The sequence below is a fragment of the Aedes albopictus genome, chromosome 2 (genome assembly GCF_035046485.1).
Source record: "Aedes albopictus strain Foshan chromosome 2, AalbF5, whole genome shotgun sequence".
Taxonomy (NCBI): Eukaryota; Metazoa; Arthropoda; class Insecta; order Diptera; family Culicidae; genus Aedes; species Aedes albopictus.
In genome coordinates this window covers 397,562,640-397,587,497 of record NC_085137.1, presented here as the reverse complement: position 1 = coordinate 397,587,497, position 24,858 = coordinate 397,562,640, and the positions used below count along the sequence as shown (strand labels likewise).

The following is a 24,858-nucleotide window of genomic DNA, read 5'->3' as shown; positions in this document are numbered from 1 at the left end:
GTGTAAGATGTAATTTTCCAATCTATTGTCGTTTTCAATGTGAAATAGTATCATTTGTGAGGCATTCATACACTTCAAGCATAAATAGCAAATAAACAAAAAATGTTGATTTTTCAACGGAAATATTCAAGATACTAATTCTTATCGATTTTTGGCGTTTTTGAAAGTTAGTATCTTCAGGAAATCCTTATTGCGACCACAAAAAACGATCAATAGCCAATTTTTATTGGCTAATTAAAAAAAAATCCGTGTCTGGCTACTCACCAATTGCCTGGCTACTAGAAAAATGTTTTGGGCAACTATATCTTGACACCGTTCACCTATAGTAATGATTTAATCACATTCAGGAATAACATTGTTTATTGGGCAATTTCACCCCATTAGTGGATTTTGGACCATGTTCTCCAACTTGGAAAAACTTGAAAATTAAAAGACCATGAATGTTGATTTATTGAAAAATTGTGAGATGAAATTGTGGAAAAGGGGTTCTGATGGGAATCGAACCCACGCCTTCGTAATTGCTTTACCGGCGCTTTAACCAACTTTGCCATAGGACAAATTAGGATTCTGCGGAATGAAATGCCTGACGTACCTACAAATGTAGTACATACCACTAAAGGGCAACATATACATGGGTACCTGGAAGACTCAGGGGTATTACATGAGGATTCATTGGGTATCAGGGTATCTCAAGCGGAATGCCTTTCAAGGCTCCTGAAACCCTCTGGAACGCCCTTGAAGCCCTTTTGGATCCCCCTTTGTTTGAGCTCTCTGGGAACTTCCTGGAAACGTCCTTGGACCCAACCCATACGCTCAGGAGCATGATCTGTTCTTGCGAACTCAGTTTTCTCGCTAAAGCCCTGTCTAAATTTAATTTATGCATTTAATGAGGTTCCAGAACATAAGCATCAAATGCATTTTATTTTTGATTCAATTTTGGCTGGTGATGCGATTTATTGAACACTAAAGTTTCGCAACCATATCGGCCTATTGCACTGTGACTGTCGACAAATGTGAGTATGATCATCAAAAAGTTTTGCCAGCTGTGCAAATACAGATAGAAGAAAATCAATCAACATTCAATTCAGATATCACCTGGTGTATCAAATTATAAAAGATCTGTAGCAAAACTACTTCCAAAGAGCATCAGTTCCGGCTCGCTCTATCGAGATAAATCGCATCAAGCACCTACCAACTCGCATTATCGAACGCCGCCGAATCGAGAACGGGCAAGAATTCATTGACCCAGAAAAGAAATTTAAAATCCTGCAGCAGCAAACAAACGAACGAAACAAGAGCGACGAAAAAAAAAATCCCGAGGAACTCCCCGCATCCGTCACACAGTCACAGTCAGCGCGCGCTCGGTCGTCGGCGCTAAAGAACAGGACGAAAATTCGCTCAACAGCACCACCACGTCCCGTCGTCGTCCCACAGTGTCTGTGCCCTGTGTGGAGAGATAGTCAGTCAGCCAGGCAGTGCGGAGCCACTTCCTTACCACACACTTCCCTATGCTGAAGGGACGGAGGGACGGATAAAAAAAAACTCAAGCCACTCAGCGCGCTGGCAAAAAACAACAAGCATAGAATTCCTACTCTCCTTGCAACGCCGCCGCGCGCCGGCCGCACAAAAGGGACTCGCAAACAGCCAGCAGTTAGTGGAAGGAAGGCGAAAAGGACGACCAGGCGGCACCATCGCCAGATGACTGAACAACAGACGCGAATGTGACGCGTGCCCTTCTTTCCGACCGACCGACCGACCGAACGAACGAACGAACGGATGGAACGGAAGGAAGGAGCGAGCATCGGAGTCGGAGAGCCACAGCCGAGAGAAAAATCACTGAAGCATAAAGCATAAACCACATTCAACATAATGCGCTTGATGGGTGGTGCGGGCGGTGGGCTGGGCAGACGGGTGGGGGTTGGCTATTGTCCTTCTGGTGCAGCAGGGCGCGCTGATGATGTTGAGAGAAAGTTGGGTGAGAGCGAGAGTTTTGATGAGGGAGAGAGTGAGCATAAGGGCGGCGGACGCCGAAGGCGAGCCGAGTGCATTTGTTGCGTGCTCGGAAGGAGAGGGTTGTTTGTTGCTCGGCTTCCCCTGCTGGCATCAACACGTTGCTGTGGCCGTGTGCCAGGATGCGGGATTAGGGATGTCAATGGGCTTTTCTTTTCGGTGAGGGGAAGTGTGATATGGTTTAAGCTGGAAAGGATCTGGATCGGCGGTGGGGAAGTTCGGAGTCGTTCGGGTCGGCCGAACTTTATAAAGGGACTGCGCCGAACACGACAGGATTCAAAAGCCTTTCACGGTTCTTACGGTGCGGTTCGTCACACATTTTTTCTCTCTGTCGTGTTTCACTCTGTATCAATTTTTCTGTTATTTATTATGAACTTTATGAATCGATTCTGCGTGCCGTTCCCTGTATAATCTACCTGTGTATGTGTACAGTTACTAATCACCGCTAATCAGTCTACTCGTGTCTATTGCTAACTCAACTAATACTAAGCACAACGCAGTAATCGTAAAATTTGTTGATTTTCGCTATTCTGTCGTATCCCCGCGCGCGCTCTTCTACCGAATCAAAAAAAGGAAATCAAACGTACGCCAGCGGGAATCAAGAAACGGGAAGTGCAACTGCTGTGTGTGAAACCTAGAGTAGTGCAAAACAGTGCAAAGAAAGGTGCAAAGCGGTGCAAAAGCTGGATTAATCGACCGCACATACACAGAACAACAGGAAACAGTGGAAGAATAATACTTTTTAGTTAGTTCGATGTGCGTCAAGGCAGTTTCTGGTCCGGTACGGCGGATCCATTGCGGTTTGGTGCGTCCAAAGTTCCGACCGCGGTCGTCAACCCGTGGCTAGGGTGTTTCCCTAAATGAACTGAATGTGTCTCGTGGTCCGTCACTTCCGGTGTTTTTCGGTTTTTGCCAGTGTATCGTGTCGTTGTCAGTGCATTCTCTCAAGTACACTTCCGGTGTGTCTTTCGGTTTGATTTGCTATGTTCGGGACCACGAGATGAAGATTACGCTACGGTTCTACCACTCTACTAAACACTACTGTGTGCTACTACTGAAACTCTTGGATACGTAACTCTGAAGCTGTACTACTCTCCGACCTTCGCCGCGAAACTGTGTGAACTCTGGATTTTTACGTTAAGCCGTTATGTCTGTACGTGTACGTCTCTGAGTGTGCCCAAGTCTGGATGTCTGTTCTGATTTCGTTTCGGTTGGAATCTAGTAAAACAGACTCGTAAAACTATATCGGCGAAGTGCGAGTGAACTGCTTCCGCCCCGAAGCGCCCCCTGCTGGGAGATCTATGTTGGGGACGTGAATGCCGCCGGGAACAACCCAAACGAAGAAAACGGAGTAAAGTTTTTGGTATCTGTGTCACGTTCGAATATAAAATTTATTCCATCCCGGGGAGCAACGCCCAACCTTCCCGCATCTCCCCTAACGCAACGGCGAACCAGAAAAAGCCCCAAAAGCGACAAAAACTATCGATTTTCGTCGAGACCGGCTGCCTGCGCTTTGTGCTGCAACATTTATCTCAGTCGTTCAGTTCGCCTCCCAAAAAAAAATACAAGAAGAAAAAGTTACACCCGGTTCTGACCTCCCAGGGCCCGGGGAAAACATGAATTGACTTTTCGCGACCCGATCCGCCCTTCAAGCAAACGAAACAAACAAGTACCTGATTACACGCGCTACCCGTTTTTTCGGTCGGAAACAGACCTCCGTCGACGTCGCCATCATCCACCATGCCACGCTGTCTAATGGCCAAGAAGTGGAAGGCCTACCCGTGGCCCGACCGGGTCGAAGAATCTCCAGCATCGCCTTCGCCACCGCCACCGCCCCAAGTGGTCGTCGAAGTCCTCGAGGAAGACGAAGAAATCGACGTCGTCGGTGATTCGCCGGCGGCCGCCGCCTCCAAGAGTTCCTCAACCACTCCCGCAACCCAGTCCTCATCCGCGTCGCCCTCCTCGTCATCATCTTCGGCGACATCCACATCCACCAGTGGAACCAGTGGTGCCACCTGTTGGGGTCCCTCGTCACCGACGGCAGGTGCTACGGCGCCCAGCCCTCCGCCACACTCGCCGGAAGCGGCCACCCGGGATGCGTCCTCGACCATGCTCTACAACGGTAAGTCCCGTTCCTGACTGGAATAATAATCCTGCGGGTGGATGGAAGGGTTCAGCAGGTCGCTTTGTTTGAGCAAAGTTTCTCCCGCTGGAAGAGGGGTCAAGATTGAGACGTCAGTCAGTTAGTCAGCTGCTGCTGCTGCTGTGCTGTGCTGTCGCTTGCTCTGTACTTCCTGTTGAATACTTTATCGGGGGGATTTGCCATCGTTCGAGCAAATTTTGAAAACGGTTAATGAATATTTTACTAGAATGGAAGCGCTTTTCCCGACTCTCGGATTCCGTCTGGTGTGGTGTGGCGGGAGAAAGGGTTGAATTGGCAGAACCAAAACGAAGGGAAGCAAGCAACACAGAGACAAATATTTAATGAGGCAAAATGTGCAACGAACGATCTTAATTTCGGGTTGATGAGTTTTGATGGGGCCATGGATTGAAATTAAGTTCGTGTCTGTTATTGTTTGGAAATTTCGGGCAGCTATGGGATTGGGTTGGGATCTTAATTTGATTGACTTTATGTCAGGGGATACAATTGTGAGAGAAAGCCACGCCTGTAAGATTTAGGGATAGGATTTCAACTTGAGAAAAGTTTGCGCCACTAGAATTAAAAATTTGACCAATAAGAATTGGCTACCGTAGCGACTAAGTCGATGGAAAAAATTGGTAATTTAGGGCTGTTTACAAAATTTACAAAATGCTCAAGTCTTGTATCTCGGCTTCTAGTAGCCCGATTTTGCAGTAATTTGGAGCAAGATCTACAAATAACTTGAATTTCTGTTTACATAGCGTTCTAGCCTGTAACCAGAAAGTTCCAGAGGGTTTTTCGAAGGCAAAAGTAAGTAACCAAGGGTCGATTTCATATAACTCGAAAACGAGAGGTTGATAAAATAAGTAACTTCGTTAAACAAGTTAACCAGCCACAATCATTTAGCTTCGAATTAGATTGAAAAGTTCTTCGATAACTTGCTTTTGTTTTTAAACAACCCCTTGAAACTTTTTGACTGCTGGCTAGAATGCAATGAAATTCAGGCAAACTGAAATTGACGATATTTGTTGATCTTGATCAAAATTGAAGCTAAATCGGACCACTGGAAGCTGAGATACAAGGCCCTTAACTGGAAAATTTTGTATAGAGAAACAGCTTTTGATTATTAACTTTTGTCATCGACTATATGTCCAAGTAACATTTTGAAGTCAAATAGATTCGAAGAGGTCTTCGGAGCTATCATAACTAACATCCTCCAACACCAATTAGACCCAGTGATCATCAAACCACCGCCTGCGGGTCGCATATAGCACTTTAGAGAGCCACAAATCCACTGAAAATTTCAGGATTTTGAGAAGATGCTCTTAAAAAATCCACTAATAGTACTCTCAGAAAGCACTACAAAAATTGGTTAAGGTAAACTTACTGAGGAAAATTCAGTTGCTTTGGGAAAGATGTGTTAACCGTTTTGAATTTCGTCAGAAATTCCTCCATAAGCTCAGTTTAATACTAATTTTGATCAGTGGTATTCATATTCTCAGGGAATGTTTTCATTAGTTTTAAGGTAATTCCACAAAAGAATAGAACATTTCAATAACAGATTTCCTCAACAATTTATTATCATTATTATTATCTTTATTACGGAATTTTCAGCCCAATGCTAGTTCATCTCGGTAAAAATAATAATCACTTGCGATGCCTGAAGGACACCCTAGTCTAGTCTTAGTCTAGTATAGAGTTTAATGTTACAAAAATGAGTTTCTTTACAATACATTTGATTCTCACGTTGCCGTGCACGCTATCCTATATCCTTGCTTTGGTCGTTTCTCATCAATATTTTTGAAAGATTTTAATTTTTTAATGAAGCCTGAAATTCCACAGACAAACCACTCTGAGATTCGTTCAGAAATTTTTCTTTTTAGCCAGAAGCACACAACAACAAAAAAGATCTCAAGGATTTCCAGCGTTTTCGTTTTTTTACATAATGGTTCGATGAACTTTTTTGAAACTTTCAAAATTGCCCAATATGGTTCCAGGCACTTTGCATGACATTTAACAGAACATGGCCAAACTTATCTATAAATTTCACTACAATTTCACCTATTCCTCAAGAATAGGAATTCTGTATAGTCCTAGTGCAACTATTTAATATCGTTTGCACCGACTTTTCTTTAGTATCTTAGATAACTTTCTCAATATTATGAATACAGAAAACAATGAGAGGTTTCCTTGAGGTTTTCGGGTAAAACGAAATATTTTCAAAGTTTCAAACTTTTTTTCTTGAAGAATCTCTGTGGTATTAGCTTTTAGATTCTATTTTCTAAAACAATCAAACAAATCCATTTAGAACTGAATGTTGTAAATTATTAAAAATCGTTTCCTTAACCCTAGTAGAATGCTGGAGTCAATATGACCCAGACACGATGAACGTACGCTACGCCATCGTGGTGTGAAAAGCCTAACATTCTAGGGGGGTTTAAAAGTGTTGACAAATGTATTTGACCACATTTAAACATTTACAATGTAACCGAAAATATTGAAGAAAAAGGGGAATAGCAATGATCCTGATTGAAAAATTTCGAATTTTCTCTTGAAATCCAAGAAATAAACAAAAGATAATCTACTGTTATTATTTTAGGTAGATGTAAAGCATTTTTTTCTGCTTGTTTCCTGTTAAAATTTCCGGATGATTTCCGGGAGATATTTTCAGAGGATTTTTGGAACACATCAAGGAATAATTTCAAGGTATTGATGGACAATAACTTAAGCAATAACATTGTTACTGTGTCAATAAAAGGTTACTCTTGCCAAAATCTGAAGATAAATCATGTATTAATCTTCGAAGGAATTTCTAGTATATTATCTCTAGATAAATTCCAAAAACAAAACGGATACAAAAATCTGTAGGCTTGGAAAAAAAAACAGCTTTCCGGTAAAATTTCACCGTTCAGATTTTTTTTGTGAAACATTTTGACATTGAGCGATACATGGACAATTATAGCAATACATACTACAGGGTACGTAATTTTTATGACAGTGTAGCAGTCAAAGTCTATGTTCAATCATTAGAAAATTAAAATGATCACAAATCAGTTATTACTTTGTGAAAATGTATACCAAAGGAATTACTATTATTCTAGTGCGCGCCCAATGGTTATAATATGAAATGGCTTTGAGGTTGAAGTTTTGACTTCATTTAGATGAACAGCTCCACAGTACTAATAAAAGAAGATGTAGTTTTACATTCTTGGTGACGTAAATTGATAACGATTGAGAAAAAAAATTGCAAATGTGAAATTTTTGATAAAATTTTATTTTTTAAAAAGACAACTATACCGTCTTCGGCCAGAGACCACACAGACTTACCATTAGGTACTTACATCAAACAACGAACAACACACATACCGATACCGAGATTCGAAATACTAACCCATAGGGTTGACATGTGTAGGTGACGTGGGATATACCGTTTCTAAAAAGCTACAAAAACTTATATATAAAAGATTATTTTCAATTGTTTAAAATATTCTAGAAATTTTTTGGATGAAGTTGTGCTGGAGAAATTCCTTAAAAAATGGTAATGCAAAAGTATTTGAAGGATTAAACAGCCAACTTGTGGATGGTTTTGAAAGAAATACAAAGTTAGATGGTTTAATTGATAAATAATTTCGGAATTGTTAAAAAAAATGAAAAAAAAAAATTGAGCATTTTTCAAAATTCAAGAAAAAACAGGTGTAATTTATTTAAGGTTGTTCTGAAACTTACAATCAGATTTTTTGATTATGTATATTAATCTTCAGAGACATTCATAGATTATAACCAAAGTTTTGAAGATTTTTGAAAATATGCCAGGAAAATTAATATGCAAAATTTATGTATAAAATTATGTAATAGAATTTTCGGAAACCTTCGAACTATGGTTTCCTGATTTTTGAGGCATTACTTTTTCAGTATGTGCAATTTTTCATATAGCTGTAAAACCTTCAACCAAAAAAGATAAAAAAAAACCGGATTGATCCACCTAGTGGTGATAGTGCCTTTCTCGTCGAATATGTACTCATGACGTTTCCGTTGACGTGAGCTGAAGTGTTCCTGAATTATGAGAATACTTTACTTAGAATTTTATCAGAGCCATCATTGAATTGACTTTAAACTTATTGATGGCACATATTCCGACGTCATGTTCAACGTATAGGCAGAGCTGGAAAATATCAGACCTCTCAGTTGACAGCTTGACCTCCTTCACTATCACTAGAGGCCGATCAACACCAAGACGATACAACTTTTCCACAAACACAGATACCTTAACGATTTTCGACAAAGAATTTTCTACACACTTCTACACACGCTATATTTTATTATCATGCATGTAAAATTTGACAAAAACATGCAAGTAACTGAAATTTTTCATACTGAATCCCATTCAACTTTCAACCACATTACAGTGCGTGAGGGAGCAACCAGTCGCACAAAAATTTTATGCAGTCATTTTAGACGCGAAAGAGAATTGAAAAAGTTTGTTCGGAGTTATTACGATTAAATTTAAATTTTCCCATACAACGTTGACCCATCCTTCTGCATTATTACATCTCAGGAATCTGAAATGGTGTGATTGGATGAGATCGTCTTAGTTTTGTCAAGATATCTATCGCTTGCTTTAATTTTTCTCACTTTTGAATTCCGACGAAGCACCCAACGCTAGTTTTGGAATACTACCGGTAGTTTATTATGTGGTCTGAGACTATTTTCTTGCTAACCGTTCATCAGGTTACCTAAGGAGCCGCGATTTGATGTGTCGCGTGCATGTGTTTGGTTCACTTAAATATTTGGCGGTGGAGCGGCCTGGTTTGATGGTTAGAACACAAGACTATCATGCCAAGGGCCTGGGATCGAATCCCACTGCCGACATATTCACAAAATGTAGGTTCTTCCTTCGGAAGGGAAGGGTCCCGAGATGAACTAGCTTCGAGTTAAAAATCTCGTTAATAAAGACAAAAAAAATAATATTTGGTCTCTTCCGGAGGGAACCCGGAACCGGTTCCGGAACACCACCGGTTGTCTCAAATATGGTCTAAAACTATTTTTTACTAAATATTCATCAAGTCGCCTAAGGAGCCGCGATTTAAAGTGTCGCATGCATGGGTTCGGTTCACTTTTATATTTGGCCACATCTGGCGGGACATACGGAACCGATTCCTGAACACTACCGGTAGAATCTTAGGTTGTTTGAGACTATTTTCTTGCTTATCATTCAAGTTATTGAAAAAGCCGCGACTTGATGTGTCGCATGCCTGGGTTTGCTTCACTGTTATATTTGGCCTCCGGAACCGGTTTTGGAACACCGGTAGTTTCTTATGTGATCTGAGACCATTTTCTTGCTAACCGTTCATCAGGTTATCGCAAAAGGCGCGATTTGACGTGTCGCTTGCATGGGTTTGTATCATTTTTATATTTGTCCACTTCCGGCGGGACGCCCGGAACCGGTTCAGGAACACTACCGGTTCAGATATGATCTGAGACTATTTTCATGTTAACCGTTCATCAGGTGATTGAAAAAGCTGCGATTTGATGAGTCGCATGTATGGGTTTGGTTCACTTTTATATTTGGCCACTTCTGGTGGGACCTTCGGAACCGGTTCCGGAACATTACCGGTTCAGATATGGTCTGAGACTATTTTCTTGCTTACCGTTCACCATATTATCGAAAATGCCGTGGTTTGATGTGTCGCATGCCTGGGTTTGTTGCATTTTCATATCTAGCCCCTATCTGGGGTACCGATCCGGAACGCCTAAATGGCCATAATTCCGGAACGGCTGGACCGATCCGAACCATTTTCAATACCAAACAATGGGACCAGATTCCCCGTCGAATGAACCGTTGGTTATTAAAATCGTATGAGATTTACTGCCGAAAAGTGACGTGAGTTCGTTTGTACACATACACACACACAGACATCACCTCAATTCGTCGAGCTGAGTTGATTGGTATATGTGACTCGAATCTCCGGGCCTCCTATCAAAAAGTCATTTTTGGAGTGAACATATAGCCTTTCCAGTACACTTAGTGTACGAGAAAGGCAAAAACAATAAAATAAAAAAAAAAACAAATTGTAACATGTTAGAATTCCAGGAGTTGATGCTGTTTGATTCGATTCAATTTATGGAATCATAGGGATCTGTACTGATGTAAAGTTCAGAAACAGGGGGTGACCAAACTTTTGGGATATGTAACTTCTTTTTTCTCAAAAAAAAGTTCAACATGCTGTAACTTTTCATAGAATGAATCAAAAATTTTCAAATTTCGTCTGTTTGTCAACATATCAAATGTGCATCATTGGTACAAATTTGAGCTCGATTGGTTAATCTTTCGCGAAGCTAGAACCAACCGTTCTCGTAAAACACTAGGTAATTTTTGAACTCCCATATCTCGGAAACCAGTGACCCGAATTGAATGAAATTTTGAACAATTATTAACAATATATTAATGCTTCACAAGCTATTAAAACAAAGGCATTTTTTGAACATTGAAAAAAGTTATCACGGATTGACACTTTTTTTTATCTTTCCCGAAAAAATGCTTTTTGCATCAATGGCATTGAATTTTAGTTTCGATATGCAACGATTTTCTACTTGAGTTCTCAAGATATCTCTAGAAAGATATATTAGAGCCTATTTGGATCAAAGGAAAACCACATTTGGTAATTTTTGTGTGGTATAAATTTCCCTTATGTTACGGGCTTGGTGGTCTAGTGGCTACCGCTTCTGATTCGTATGCAGAAGGTCATGGGTTCAATCCCTGGCCCGTCCTTTTCATCCTACTTTGTATCTTTCTATCCACTTTCTCTCGCTCTCTCTTCTCTACATATACAACTCATGTATATTCATATGTTCATAGCCATCGCTAGAACCAGAAACGAATTGAAAAAAAGTCGTTTCCCTCCCTTCCAACTTCCACTCACAGCACAGTGTATATATAACGCCTATAAGTTATGCAACCAAAGCGTGCTGTGCCGCTTGACCTTATTCACCTTATTCACCACACAATCTATCACGAACACTATAAATAACCCCTATCCATGGATCGCATCACCGACCCAACGGTGACTCCCAGATCTCCCATCCTTTCCGTCTAACAAATACCCCAGTCCGTACGGGTTGTGGGGACGCAGAGTGCTCTCGGTCTCTAGTAGCAACAACCAGTACACACTAACATTCCTTTCCCTTCCCAGCTGACTATAAGGACTTGGCCGGCGCCGTTATTGATCAAAATATGCATGAGCTGCTAAAATTGCACTTTGAGAATAATTGGAATGTCCCAGCCCCTTATTCAGTTGGATCTCAGTGCAATTGGTACCAGTTCAGATCAATCACGGAGGAGCAACCATTGACATGTATAGTCAGAATTGATCGTTTTGATCGTATAAATTTCCCTTATGTTACAATATATGGGTGAAAATGTCAAACCGGTATAACTTTATTTGTCGTGAGAAAATATTACATTTATTGACGTTGTCCTCCTCTCCTCTTCTTGGCGTAACGTCCTCACTGGGACAAAGCCTGCTTCTCAGCTTAGTGTTCAATGAGCACTTCCACAGTTTTTTAACTGAGAGCTTCCTCTGCCAATGACCATTTTGCATGTGTATATCGTGTGGCAGGCACGAAGATACTCTATGCCCAAGGAAGTCAAGGAAATTTCCTTTACGAAAAGATCCTGGACCGACCGGGAATCGAACCCGTCACCCTCAGCATGGTCATGCTGAATACCTGTGCGTTTACCGCCTCGGCTATATGGGCCCTTGTATCAAGTATAAATATATAGTTGATAAACTTTCAAAATTTCATGCGATTCGGTTAACTGGTTTCCGAGATATGACAGTTCAAAAATTAGTTGTCTAAAAAATATGTTTAGAAAGCGGTTCTAACTTCTCAAAAGATTTTCCAATCAAGCTCAAATTTGTAGCAATGATGCACATATAATAGATTGACTAACAGTCAAGTAGTCAAAAGATTTTTCGATGCACTTTATGAAAAGTTAGCTTGTTGAACTTTTTTTGTGAGAGAAAAAAAAGGTGCCTGTCCCAAACATTTTGGCCACCTCCTTTAATTGTAATGTTCTGTGCAAACAATCTTCCAAATGATTTCTGGTAGAAATTCTTGCATGCTCTTCTGGCTCAATTTTATGTTCAATTCAGGATTGTGTAGAGAAACCCATACTTCTTTTTGGGACTTCAAAAAATCTCACTATCATGGGTACATGATAAAAAATTTGGAATTTTATTGGAAGATTTCGAATGTTTTTATTTTATTTACATGAATTTCAACTTTGTGTTTTTTTTTTCACAAAAAATTAGAAAAAAAAAAAAGTTTTATTTGGCAGTAGGGGTCATGCCCTCCAATAAACCTAGCGAGTGGAGGGTTAGATTTTCGTTCTGATCGGCATTTTTTTTTTTGTTTTCTATTCTACACTTTTTTCATATTTCTGGGATTAGTGTATGTATCATTTAGCTATGCGTAGGCTTTTTAAATCATTCATGTATTGGCATACAAAAACCGCTTCTCAATTAATTATATAAGCTAGAAAGAATACGAATAAGAATCCAAATAGATTGTAGCAGTTGATTTTATGAACATGAAATTGAAGGAATGAAAAAATACTGGAACATATTCTTGATCAATTTTCGAAATCACCGCTTTGGCCACGAGACGAAAAAATGTAAAAACTAATATATTTGGATTTTTGCGCATCTTCAAAATCGGTCAACTGATTCAAAAGTTTTTATTTTATTTTTTTCTGTTTTGAAAAACCTTAATTTTTTGGATCCCTTTTATCTGAAAATTGGTCACTATAATGACGAAATTAAAGAAAATCGATTCTAATTATTTTCAATAAACTGCAAACCCACCAATTTCACAACAATCGGAGTTGCACTATATCGATTTTCTATGGAATGGCTGTAGTATTAACCCTCGAGCAGCCGCGCCTTTGACTACCTGCAGCGACGCCGCGCTCACGCTGTGTACCACAAGCGTGATTTTTCATGGTGCGTGCACGCAGTAAACGACGCGATCGCTCCCGGGTTAAGGGGCTTTAAGATGAAACATCATGGAATCCCATTGCTATTTTGCATAAAAGCATAAGAGGCACAAATCTGGCGAACGAAGAATCGAACTACGCTGCCCTTGTTAATCCTAGATTTTCTCATTTGGAACAAGAAACAGATTTTCCTTTTCAGTCACATTTGTAGCGAATTTTAAAACTGGTGCTCTTGAAAACGTGAGTAGCGATCCAAGTCGGAATTGTGGCAGCCATATTTGTATTCTCTGACCTTATGGTCAATTCAGGGGGTCTCAGAAGCCTAAAAGATGGTTTCAGGGGAATTTAATAACATTACAAAGTCATTTCAGATAGTTTCATAGATGTCTTCTTCTTCTTCTTCTTTATGGCTCTACGTCCCCACTGGGACTTGGCCTGCCTCGCTTCAACTTAGTGTTCTTTGAGCACTTCCACAGTTATTAATTGAAGGGCTTTCTTTGCCTGCCATTGCATGAATTTGTATATTGTGAGGCAAGTACAATGACACACTATGCCCAGGGAGACGAGACAATTTTCCCGACCGGAACGGGAATTGAACCCGCCGTCTCCGGATTGGCGATCCATAGCCTTAACTACTAGGCTAACTGGAGTTTCTAGAGATTTTAGGAGCGATTGATAACATTTCAGGGGCGTTTCGGGGGTTTGTGGAGCCTATTATAGGTATTCCAAGGAGTTTCAGACGATTTCAAATCGATCACGATGATTGCAAGGATGTGACCATGGTAGCTCGATTGTTGATGGCAACTTCTAGCGCAAGGGAGGTATATTGTACCTCTTTATGAAGTAAGTGAACAGTTTTGCGAAAAATGAAAGATTTTGTTAAAAAATAAGATGTTGATACTAGATTGCGTAGATCAACAAATTATCTATCAAAAGTATTCAAGCAGAACTCGAAACGACGAAAGTATGTAAGAAAAATAGAAAAAAGCATATGAACCATCTTCATTTTATTTTGGGCTATCTGGCTTATTTTTGGATCACCAACAACATATTTTAGCCCGCCTCTTTAAATTTCAAATGTTTGATGAAATATAAGCACTTCTAGCGAAATTCCATGTGCACTTTAAACTATGTGAGTATAATTTCCTTTTTTCTCTTCCCCTTCCTTACGTTTGAAAATACGTGACATTGCAAATAACCCCAGTTTAGTAAAAATCATCACATTTTACACGTCATTTTATGGGTTTTCATGCAGCATGTTACGCAAAACTAAATTGCATGGTGCAAGTTATCACGCACACATTTGTAATCCTTAAAGAGAAGGGTAGGAGTCATTATACACAAATATCCTAACAAAAACAAAAAAAAACTTACACGAAGCTTCATCTGAGACATGTTTGAGCTTGAGCTTGATTGACCGCCCGTAGATGGTGCTGCAGTATCGGCGGACCAGCTACACTCACACAAGGAACCAATGTGATATCTGCCGGCGACTAGCAGGCATCTTCAGTGTGTGAGCGTTGGTGATCTTCTATTTTTAAGGCGACAATGGCGCCTGCCACGTCAGGTTGCTGGTCAATGTAGGGAAAGGGAAGGAAGTGATGATTGCAATCGTTTGTATCCACATCAGACCGAATATATGCACCTCTACGCCTGCACAAATACAGTGTTGGTGGGATGTGGTTGGCGCAGTTATCACACATTGGTGTGCCAGGTGTGAGATGATAGATTAGTACGGATATTACTATTTATTTATTTTATTTTATTTTATTTATTTATTTGTTATTAATCCATCTGACATAAGTCTTAATGAATGTTACTTATACTAATTTAAACATTATTTGGGTGCATTGAACGTTTGACGTGGCTTCTGAACAGCGTTGAAGACATTCCAAATTCGAACAAATAGGCTACATTATTAAAGGCACTTATAATAGAGGACATTGGTTCGTTATAGCCATACACTGAACGATGAAATTGTGTAGCCAGCATCCGTTCAAGACTTCTGCGTTGAATTCTGTTGGGAGCGTTCAGAGATAGCCTTACGAGAATATTCGGACAGTCTATTTCACCATTTAATATCTTCGCAGCGGTAACAGCTTGTTGAATAATCCGGCGTTGCTCAAGTGTTTCAATTCCGAGTAAGCAACACCTGTCAACGTATGGTGGCAGATTGGTACGGTCCCTCCAAGGAAGTCGTCGTAGGGCATAGCGCACAAACCGCTTTTGAATTCGTTCCAACCTGTCCATCCAGCTTGCTTGATATGGACACCATACAACGGATGACGTTTCCAAAATAGACCGAACAAGCGACGTGTAGAGTGTTCTTAGGCACCGGATGTCATCAAAATCTTTGGCTATTCGCATAATGAACCCCAGCTGTCGATTTGCCCGATCGATGATTTCCGAGCGATGCTCATTGAAGGAAAGTCTAGAATCGAGCAGTACACCCAAGTCTTTTACTTGACTAACACGCTGAATAGATGTGTCGCCAATTTTGTAATCCATGCGAATCGGAGCAGTACAACGATGGAAGGTTATCACGAAGCATTTGTTGATGCTGAGCGTCATGCGATTGACTTCACACCAACGTGCGAAGGCGTTTAGTAGTTCTTGCAATCGTTCACAGTCGGCTAGACTTTCAACGACAACATAGATCTTGAGATCGTCAGCGTAAATCAGTCTACATCCAACGCCCAATGCTAATGCGGCACAGTTCGCTTGATTGCATCATTTGATAGATTTGCTTTTCAAATGTTTCTGGTTCTAGCGATGGCTATGAACATATGAGTGTACATGAGCTGTGTATGTAGAGAAGAGAGTATGGAGAAAGATACAAAATAGGAGGAAAGGGACGGGCCAGGGATTGAACCCAGAACCTTGTGGATACGAATAACGTGGCTTCACCTTATTTATTAAAGGTGTGTAAAAGGCTTGTCTATAAACGGTTATACTGATCAAGTATTTTCGTATTTGTGAAAAAAAAAATGCAAATCGTTGAAACCCTAGTTTTCTTTAGAACTCGTCGTAATTATTCAACTCGGCAAGCCCTGTTAACTCGTTGCAACTTGTTGCATAAATGACTATTTGAGAGTAAGTCAAAAGTGAGTTGAGAATTAGTCATGTCCATAGCAAGACTTCTTAACACATAAGAAAGTTTTGATCTCCCTAAACGGGGAAACGGCCACCCAGCTTTTATTTTTTGACCCTTTTCTGAATGAGCGATTGCGAGAAACTGCGGCACAAGTGGGGGTTGGATTGTGATCATTCAGTGACATTTGATAAAAGTGAACCCCACATCGCTCATCCCTTCCACCACCCGTTTCAATTGAAGATCCTTGTTGGGAAGGTATATGCAGCGATTTTTGGGTAGATATGCATTGGGGAGGGCAGCTATGCTGATCAGTCGAGCGTAGCTACTGCATTCGTTCGTTCGTTCTCCTGCCGGAAGTGCCTGTGTAGAGCAATAATCGTTGATTATTGTTTTTGTTATCGCCACCGACTACTGCCATTGGAATATTTAGTCCGCGTGTACTGGGTGGGGTGGGGTTAGGTGGGTTGGTTCGGTGGCGGTGTTTGTGCGAGTGGGTGTGTTGATTTTTCCACAGTATTGGAGCGTTAATAAATTATGAGGCATTATTCAATTCCCTTTGCATTTTTACTGGACGCGTTATCGAAACGTGGAAGGATAGGCAACAGGGCAGGTGAAGCAGGAAGCACGAGGAAGGGGGTGAAGAGGGCACCCGCCGGGCAAAGTGCAGCACAATATATGAATGCTAAATAGTTTATTTACTCCCCGGGATTTGGGTGTAGATTACTGGCTATGAATCATTAAACTGTTTTGGCAGCCGACCGAGAAGGGTGGGAATTGAATGGGACAAATTGAATGTGCCAACCCATTCGGACGAGCGACTCTTTCTATCACTCTCCGTGTGTGTGTGTGTGTAGTTCGTTTGCTGTTAGTGACAATGGGAATTCATTTGACAAGTTATTGACAACTGGCGTACGGACGCTGGTTGGTTGGTGTGAAATGTTAATCACTTTGGGGAATAAGGGAGGACAATTTTATATGTTTAGAAAATGGCAGTGACATGTTTTGGTTGATCGATTCGAGTTGACTTCTGATGGCAGGTTTGCGGTGTGGTCCATTAGAGTTGGGAAATACAAAGTAATGCAGCTCTAAATGGAATGATACACCTGTTCACGAATGGCGAGGGCTTATTATAACATTTTCTATATTTTCTGAACATTCATGTCTAAGCGCTTCATACTATCGACTATATTGACTAAGTTCAATCTCTGGCCGCATACTTTTCAATTTTCTCTTTACTCTACTAAATAGAAGTCCAATCCAGTGCTGTTATGATAAAAACAGAACTGGTTACTCAAGGTTTCCAAATTCCAGCACCTAATCTCCTAATCGCCGTAATCGATTCTATAGAAAAAATGCCGAAAAACTTTGTCGAAGACCGCAACGTGATCAGACACTTGCAAAAAAAGCTAAAGCCTAGAAAGTACGTTACGTACTCATTCAATGAGATTTTATTGCTATTGTTATTCCTTTACATGTTAAGTGTTAAGCACCACCAGATGGTCTGCATGTAATATCTTTTCTTACAAGCATCGAATGACTTTGCGGTCTTCGACAAAGTTTTCCAGCACATAGAAGACTATAGTCCTATATATTCGGTTGTGTGATTTAAGTAAAAATAGTGCCCCTTAGGAGAAAAACGCAAAAATCGATGTATTCCAATATAAACTCCCATACAAACTTCAAATGGGTTTAGCACCGCTCAAATGTTTACGGATTTAGCTGAAAATTTGACCAGAGCATCGTGGTGTCATATAGAACGAAATGATATGGGAGCCCATCGAACTTTTTGACACGTCGTAGAAATTCTAAAAGAATTTTTGGATAGATTTCTGAAGAATTTCTAAACACTTTTTTTCAGAAGAATTTATAAAGTAATTCTTGATGAAGTTTTAGAAGGCACATATAGCATTCTAGCTACAAGAATTCATGGAGGAATTCCTGGAGAATTTCTTGAGGAAATATCTGAAGAAAGCCCTGCATGAATTTCTGAAGAAACCAGTGATTACCTAAAAGTACCTAAGAAACCTAAGAAGGAACTCAGGAAGTAATATTGGTAGGAGTCAATAGAAGATCTCTCAAATGAAACCTTGGACAAGTTAATGAAGGAATCTCATAAAAATTCCTAAAACAATCGGAACCGAATTTTTTAAAGGAGTTTCTGGAAGATTATTTGAAGGAAACTTTAGAAAAACTTCCGAAGAAGTTATGTAGAAAATTTTTCAGAAAGAATCTGAACTTTTGATTTTCTGAAGGTTTTTTTGCAAGCTTTTCTGTAGAAATCCGTGGATGTTTTCCTGTAAGAATTCCCATACGGATTTCTAGACGAATTTGTGAAAGAATTTATTTTTAACTCACTGAGAAAAATCAGATTAATTCTTAAGAGGAAATTCTGAAAGAAACTTTAGAACAAATTAAACCAAAAACATTGGTATTTTTTCTTATTATTGCAAGTTGCAATGGCCTTCATATTCTCAGCTCATTGATAAACTTGGAGTAACAACGAAGACACCAATGTCCCAATCCAATTGCATTGCACATTATAATCAATCTATCACATCACGCCTGCAATTTATGCAACCAGCGAGCTGTGCCCCTGTGGCCTACCAAATGTCACCCACACACCAACGTGAACCCTCTGCCACACAACCACCTCCCACAAACATTCCGGCATGGACTTGTGTAGATGTAGTGTTATATGCGGTTTTTATTTCCAACCACATTGACTAGCAATATGACGTAGTAGACGCCTTTCTCGCCTAAAACTAGAAAGGTTACCTATACTTACACACACTGAAGATGTCTGTTAGTTCCAAGGAGCTATCTCGTTTGTTTCTTGAGTGTGTACTGCTGATCTGGTGATACTGGATAATTCTTGTTTTATTTTCCTATTGGCAACTAGAAAATGTCTCTGTAAGACAACAAAAAAGCTAATTATTCTGATCGCGGAATTATTTATAGCGTACATTATCTTGTCAGACGTCGTTAAGTGTCTGGAAACCCATATCGGAGAATCACACTTCACTAGAATACAGTTTTTCCACCGCCGACATAGTAGCTACTGGGAGGTTGTCAAAGCTAACGAACTCTTTTGATCGTGTCAGCGATGATGTTGACGTCGTTGTTGGCTGCGCAGGCGACTGGTGTTTTCCCAAACCTCGCCGTGGCTCGTGTCCGACAGCTGAACGTGATCCATCGTAATTACTAAGTGAGACAAAACACGCAGCTAAAGTACACACAATATAATCACCATAGACGAAGAAGAGGGGGAGCACAATCCGTTGCCATCGTCGTCGTCGTCGTCGTTTTCACCAGCCCGACGTAGTATCGTAACCCACATACCTGTCCGCTGGTTGACATGTTGGAAGAGGTTCTTAACCCACCCGCACTCAGCCGCAACCGCCGCCAAGGTTGAACTCTAATCGGCCAGAACACTTTGGATCTGGCGGCGTGGTGAACTGGACGTCACTAACCTCCTCTTTTTCTGTTGCTCGCAGCAGGGGGGTTGCCATGTGGAAATTAAATTAAAATTAAGCAAGCAATTCCACACCTCGCACCTCGCGCATTGGCACATTACCAGGTAATCCACGGCTTTGTAGTAAATTGCGAACAATCGCGTTCCTCGTTGTAGGTCCACTTTGGGATGCCTCGGTAAAATTGATGGCCAAAATACGTGATTCGAAGCTCTCAGTTGATAGCAATGGAAGTACTCAAAAAATACTAACCTGAGGAGTAGGCTTTGTCCCAGTTGGAACGCCAAAAAGACATGCTGGAATATTTTTCCTCGACCTCTACAATCTAGTCGAGTTGTCCAAAGTGAGTTCATGTCACGATTTTGACCAGTTTGAACATCCCTTAGTGGCATCACCAGTTGGTTAACCGGAATGAGTGGTAGGGAGTTCGTGGAGTCCGTTGCGTCGTGTCACGGCCACACTCACTGTCAACCGCCTGCCGTGCCATCACAACCGTCAGCGTTTGACAATCACTCCAAGTGACAACCTTGGAAGCGGATCGGAAAAGACATCGGATCGGAAGGGGGTGTGACACGCAGGCAAGCCGGTGGTGTTTGGATTGTGTTCCGAGAAAGGGTTGGGCGATAGCAACCTGTCGAGCTACTGCCACGCAGTGTCGGATTGTCGATAGGGGAGATTGGATTGAAACGGGGACCCTCGTTAGCCATTCGGTCCCATCCCGGAGCCACCAGCCCCAGTCTCCCACCACCAATGCAGAAAAACTACGAGCGTTCCGGTGTCCTTGTTTGAACCCGGTACCGGAAAGATTGCCGAGGGCTGTCTGTCGAACACGTGTGAATGAGTGAGTGAGTTTGTGCCGTCAGTGCCGCGCCGGGTGCACGTATAGAAACAGGAAAAAAGCAGCTCCGACCTAGGCTCCGACAGTCGAATTCCGCTCAAGGGGATTCGATTTAACAAACAGGCGGCCGGAGGAGGAGGACAGCAGCACGGATTCCGACTTCGAGTCCAAATCAGAGAGAATCGAAGCCATACATAATTTCCGCCGCTTGAATATTATATGGCATGGTAGCAAGGATCAGGCGACGGCCGCAGACTCAGCAACAGCAGTCAGTCAGCAGCGCAGCAGTGTGTTCGGGGGAGTTTGTGTCACGTTAGGATAACACCAGCAACAGCCCAGCCCAGCAGCTATCAGGCGACCGATGACGATGATGACGACAACGAGTTGTTGCGCTCCGACGGATTTCCCTATTTCGACGAATGTTTAGAGAGTACTCGAACAGTTAGCTGATTTGGAAAGGCTCGATTTTGCATGCTGAGTTTTTGTTTTATATATTGTTTTACTTTCATCTGTGAAAAGTCACATAATCACATCGGGGTTATCGAAAGGCATCACTGCCCATAATCGCATAGTTGACGTAAGCGCCACTGTTGTTTTCAACACACTTTTGAAATTTTCACAATGATTAATGAAAAGTTTATGATTTTTTTCCACGTTAATATCTAGCTAGTGATTAGATCTTGTGCTCCATTGAATAAAACTGGTCACAATTATGCATATTTGATTGATATTAGTTTGTGAGTGCTGACATTGTCAATTATGGTTACGTCAATTATGCGATTATGGGCAGATCAGAGCACCATGCAAGGCAATCAAATGCAGAAATTTAGTACCGTAATCCGGGGTCAAATTGATCACTTTAAAACAACTCTTGCGGATAACATTAGTGGCAATCAAAATATTGCCAAAAGAATTCCTGTAAAATCAGTACCCAGTGGATCTCCATGGTACAATGCGACAGAATTTTGTTCAACAAATTTTAACTTTTAGTTAAATTACTTCAAAAATCAAAAATTTGAAGATGCCACTTTGGGGCGAAATTGATCAGTGTACAATTATGCATCGGTTAAAAAGAAAAATTTCCTGATCCACTTAATTTTGCTCTTTTAAACCCGAATAACGAGTCAAAACTCTTACAACTAGTGGATTTGACACTTAAAATTTCAAATTAAATTTTGAAATTTCCCCCTTAACGCCTAAAGGTAGGCAATTTCCCTTGAAATTAGTGATTTATTTTACAATAAATGACTTTTTCGTCAAAAAAGAACATTTTTTAAACTTATTCATATTCAGAAAAGCTTCATAACTTTCCAACCAAGGCTCCACAGAAATGTTAGAACAAAAAAATTACGGGAAGTCCTGGTGGCAATCGATTGTTTAGAAGCAATGATTTCAGCTAAGTGAGAAATACATTGCAAATTCCTAAAAAAAATAAGGCAAAACTAACTTTTTTCTAAAAAAATATTAGATTGAACTCATCCCCAGACATCTATGAACTAGGTAAAGTAAAAAGTTTGAAATCATTGCGACGCTTAGAAGTTCCTGGTATGTAATTACAATGTAGTACCCAAGTGATCAATTTCACCCCGGTTTACGGTACCGTTACTATTAATCATCTTTTTGAGACTGAAGTCTCCAGAAATATCAGTTATAGGATTTGCGAAATATGTTTTCAAAGGCTTAAAAAACGCTTATATAATGGAAACACATCTGTCTGTCGGTTAATTCTTTTAGAAATTTCGAAAAAAGCATAGAAATCAGGGTATTGTTTTTATTTCAAAGACTATTTTAATGTAATTTCCCACAAGGTTTTGAGGAGGGTCTTATCCGAAAACCAGCATATTTTTTTAATATTCTGTCAAAATAAATTGCATTCATCATCATCCAATGTTCTTGATTTTCTGCAATAACCATACATTTTGCCATTAATTCATGTAATTATGCCAAACATTATTTGAGATTATCGTAGAACCGGTTCAAGTATATTTTTACTGATAATCTTTCCAAGCGTACTTACTATTTTTTCTCCAAAAAACTTGCCAAGAATTTTTTGATAGAGATCTTAGAAGAGATTTATATAGACTATGGACTAAGGATGACGGAAGATGATCTGGGAAAACTCTTATTGGTGGCATTCAAAATTGTGCTCGCTCGGAAGTGCTCCCACTCCAACTTGTCACCGGCTCCCGCGCTATTCAGGTGTTCAAACCGCTTCTTCCAGATGTCGAGTATTCCTTTGGGAGCCTAGTAATGAAGTCTCGTCGATTACTCCCGTGTCCTTAACTATCCACTGCATTTCACCACAGTTCGCACACGATTCCGGATCCTATTCGACTTTCCGATGCCCATTTCGCTTGTTGTTGCTGTCATTCTCTTTGACAGCCCGATATAGTTGGATTCTGTATAACCACTCTGAATCGAATACTACTAAATATGCTTTCTGGGCTATATCTCTATTCCAGGCGGCGATTTTTTGTTCTCTAAAGAAGCTGGTCTGATGTTTTCACTCTATTTTGTATCGCTCCACAATCACCGTTTTTACTACTAGACAAAACCCTGTGACAAATAAGTAAAAGTGTAAACGAAAAAAATTGTACAATTAAGCAAAACCATGACCACACGACAAGCAGAACAGCAAAATCTTTAAGATGAAGACGAGAAACCATTTTTCTCTTGAAAAAGGCCACACCCAAGAGCCGAAACGTCGGGTAAAATAAACATATAACGTCTAATTAGGTGTATGACTGAGATAGCCGAACATCCCAAGTAACAATTTTAATTTTATCAGAGTTTTTTAGCGATTCAAAAGTCCAAAACATAAAACCATTGATGCCGACTTGAACATGCTCTCGAGTTCTTGTATGCCTCAATAAGTCCACGTTCTGGCTAGTTGGCCCAGTCTTATTAGGGTCTACAGGACTTCGTATGCAAACCGGCTTAGGATTTCGGGTTCTATCAGTTTTGTCGTATCCCCGATACAACCTTCTAAATAAAACCATCTTCTGACTTGTCAAATATTTGTTTTGATTATTTTTCACTCTCAATGTTCAATCGTCAGAATAAATTATGCTTGTTTAACCAGCCATCAATTGGAAAGATGCCGATCTGGAGTTCGAATTTGTTTTCCTATTTAATGCGTGTCAGGAGACATGCCACGGAAAATTTGTGGTGAATGTGACTGTGATAATGACAAAAACTAAGTGCGCCACACAAACTATGCATAATTTGGAAGTTAAATGCATTTAATTTACTCGGTGGAACTGGGTGCAAAAAAGGTTTTTTCAACACAGCGAAGTTTAAAAGACATTATGTAATTTTTCTGACAAAATAAAATGACGGAAACGTGTTGTATGGTTTAATTTGATCTTAAGCTGCACGTGAAATCATAAAATTGAGTAATATTGTTTCTGTATTTACATGAATTATCCCTGCTAGGCGACATATTTTTCTGATAAAACTCTGTGTTCCTGATGATTCCTCCAATAGGGCTAACCCTCCTGAGGTAGTCATAACTGAGCTCATGATAGAACTAGTGGTTTTATCACAGCATTTTTTTGGTTTATGTTACGGCCACGAAATCTTTTGTTGGTTTTATGCATTGCCTCACAGTTTTGTGTATTTGTTTACAAAAAAAATCTCTCCGACAACAACCACAAATGCAAGTTTTATTGAAATGGTATATAATAAGTGATAAAACCAATTCATGTCTACTTGCAAGTCTTTAATTGAAGATGTTTATAGCAGAAGTTATATGATAGTTTTATGGAACGCCAAAGGTTCAAAGTAAAAAACTACCACATAAAACTAATTTAGAACAACTAGCTTTTTGACATGCTCGTATAAAACCAGGATAAAACATAAATAAACCTTCAAGGCATGCTGATTGTTACTTGGGATAAAACGTGATCTTTGTATCAATGGGATAAGGCTGTGTTGGAAAATGGTGCTACGTATGGCTATGTTCTTGGAGGCAGAGACATTGATGAGTCGTAGTCCATTTTCATTCATCAGCTGGTGGGTGCTAAGCTTTTTTTTTTTACTAGTTCGTTTATTTGAAAGGCTCAGGCATGAATTACATTTTACGGAGCCGACAACTTGTTTTACACAATAATTAATATTTCAAGAACATTATACAAAAAAAACTACTTTAAAACTAATCATGATACACTTCGATTTGTTCCACAGTTATATTATACGCTGCTGCTAATCTGATTTTATCCTCTTCAATCAGCTGCTGACGTTCGTTGACATCTTCAAACCACTCATACCTCGGGATTCTGCATCTTCTCTTCGTCAAAAGAGAATTGAAGC

At 40.3% G+C, this 24,858-nt stretch overlaps 1 protein-coding gene across 1 annotated transcript in view; it reads left to right on the top strand.

Annotated features, from left to right (window-relative positions):
- Positions 1-1,925: 1,925 nt before the first annotated feature.
- The window catches only part of LOC109405162 (zinc finger protein 776-like), a 192,136-nt gene continuing 169,203 nt past the window's right edge, over positions 1,926-24,858 (top strand). Inside the window, exon 1 of the mRNA XM_029879321.2 lies at positions 1,926-4,132. Within this exon, the coding sequence (XP_029735181.2) occupies positions 3,751-4,132 (382 nt within the window). The 5' untranslated portion in view covers positions 1,926-3,750. The remainder of the gene's footprint in view (positions 4,133-24,858) is intronic.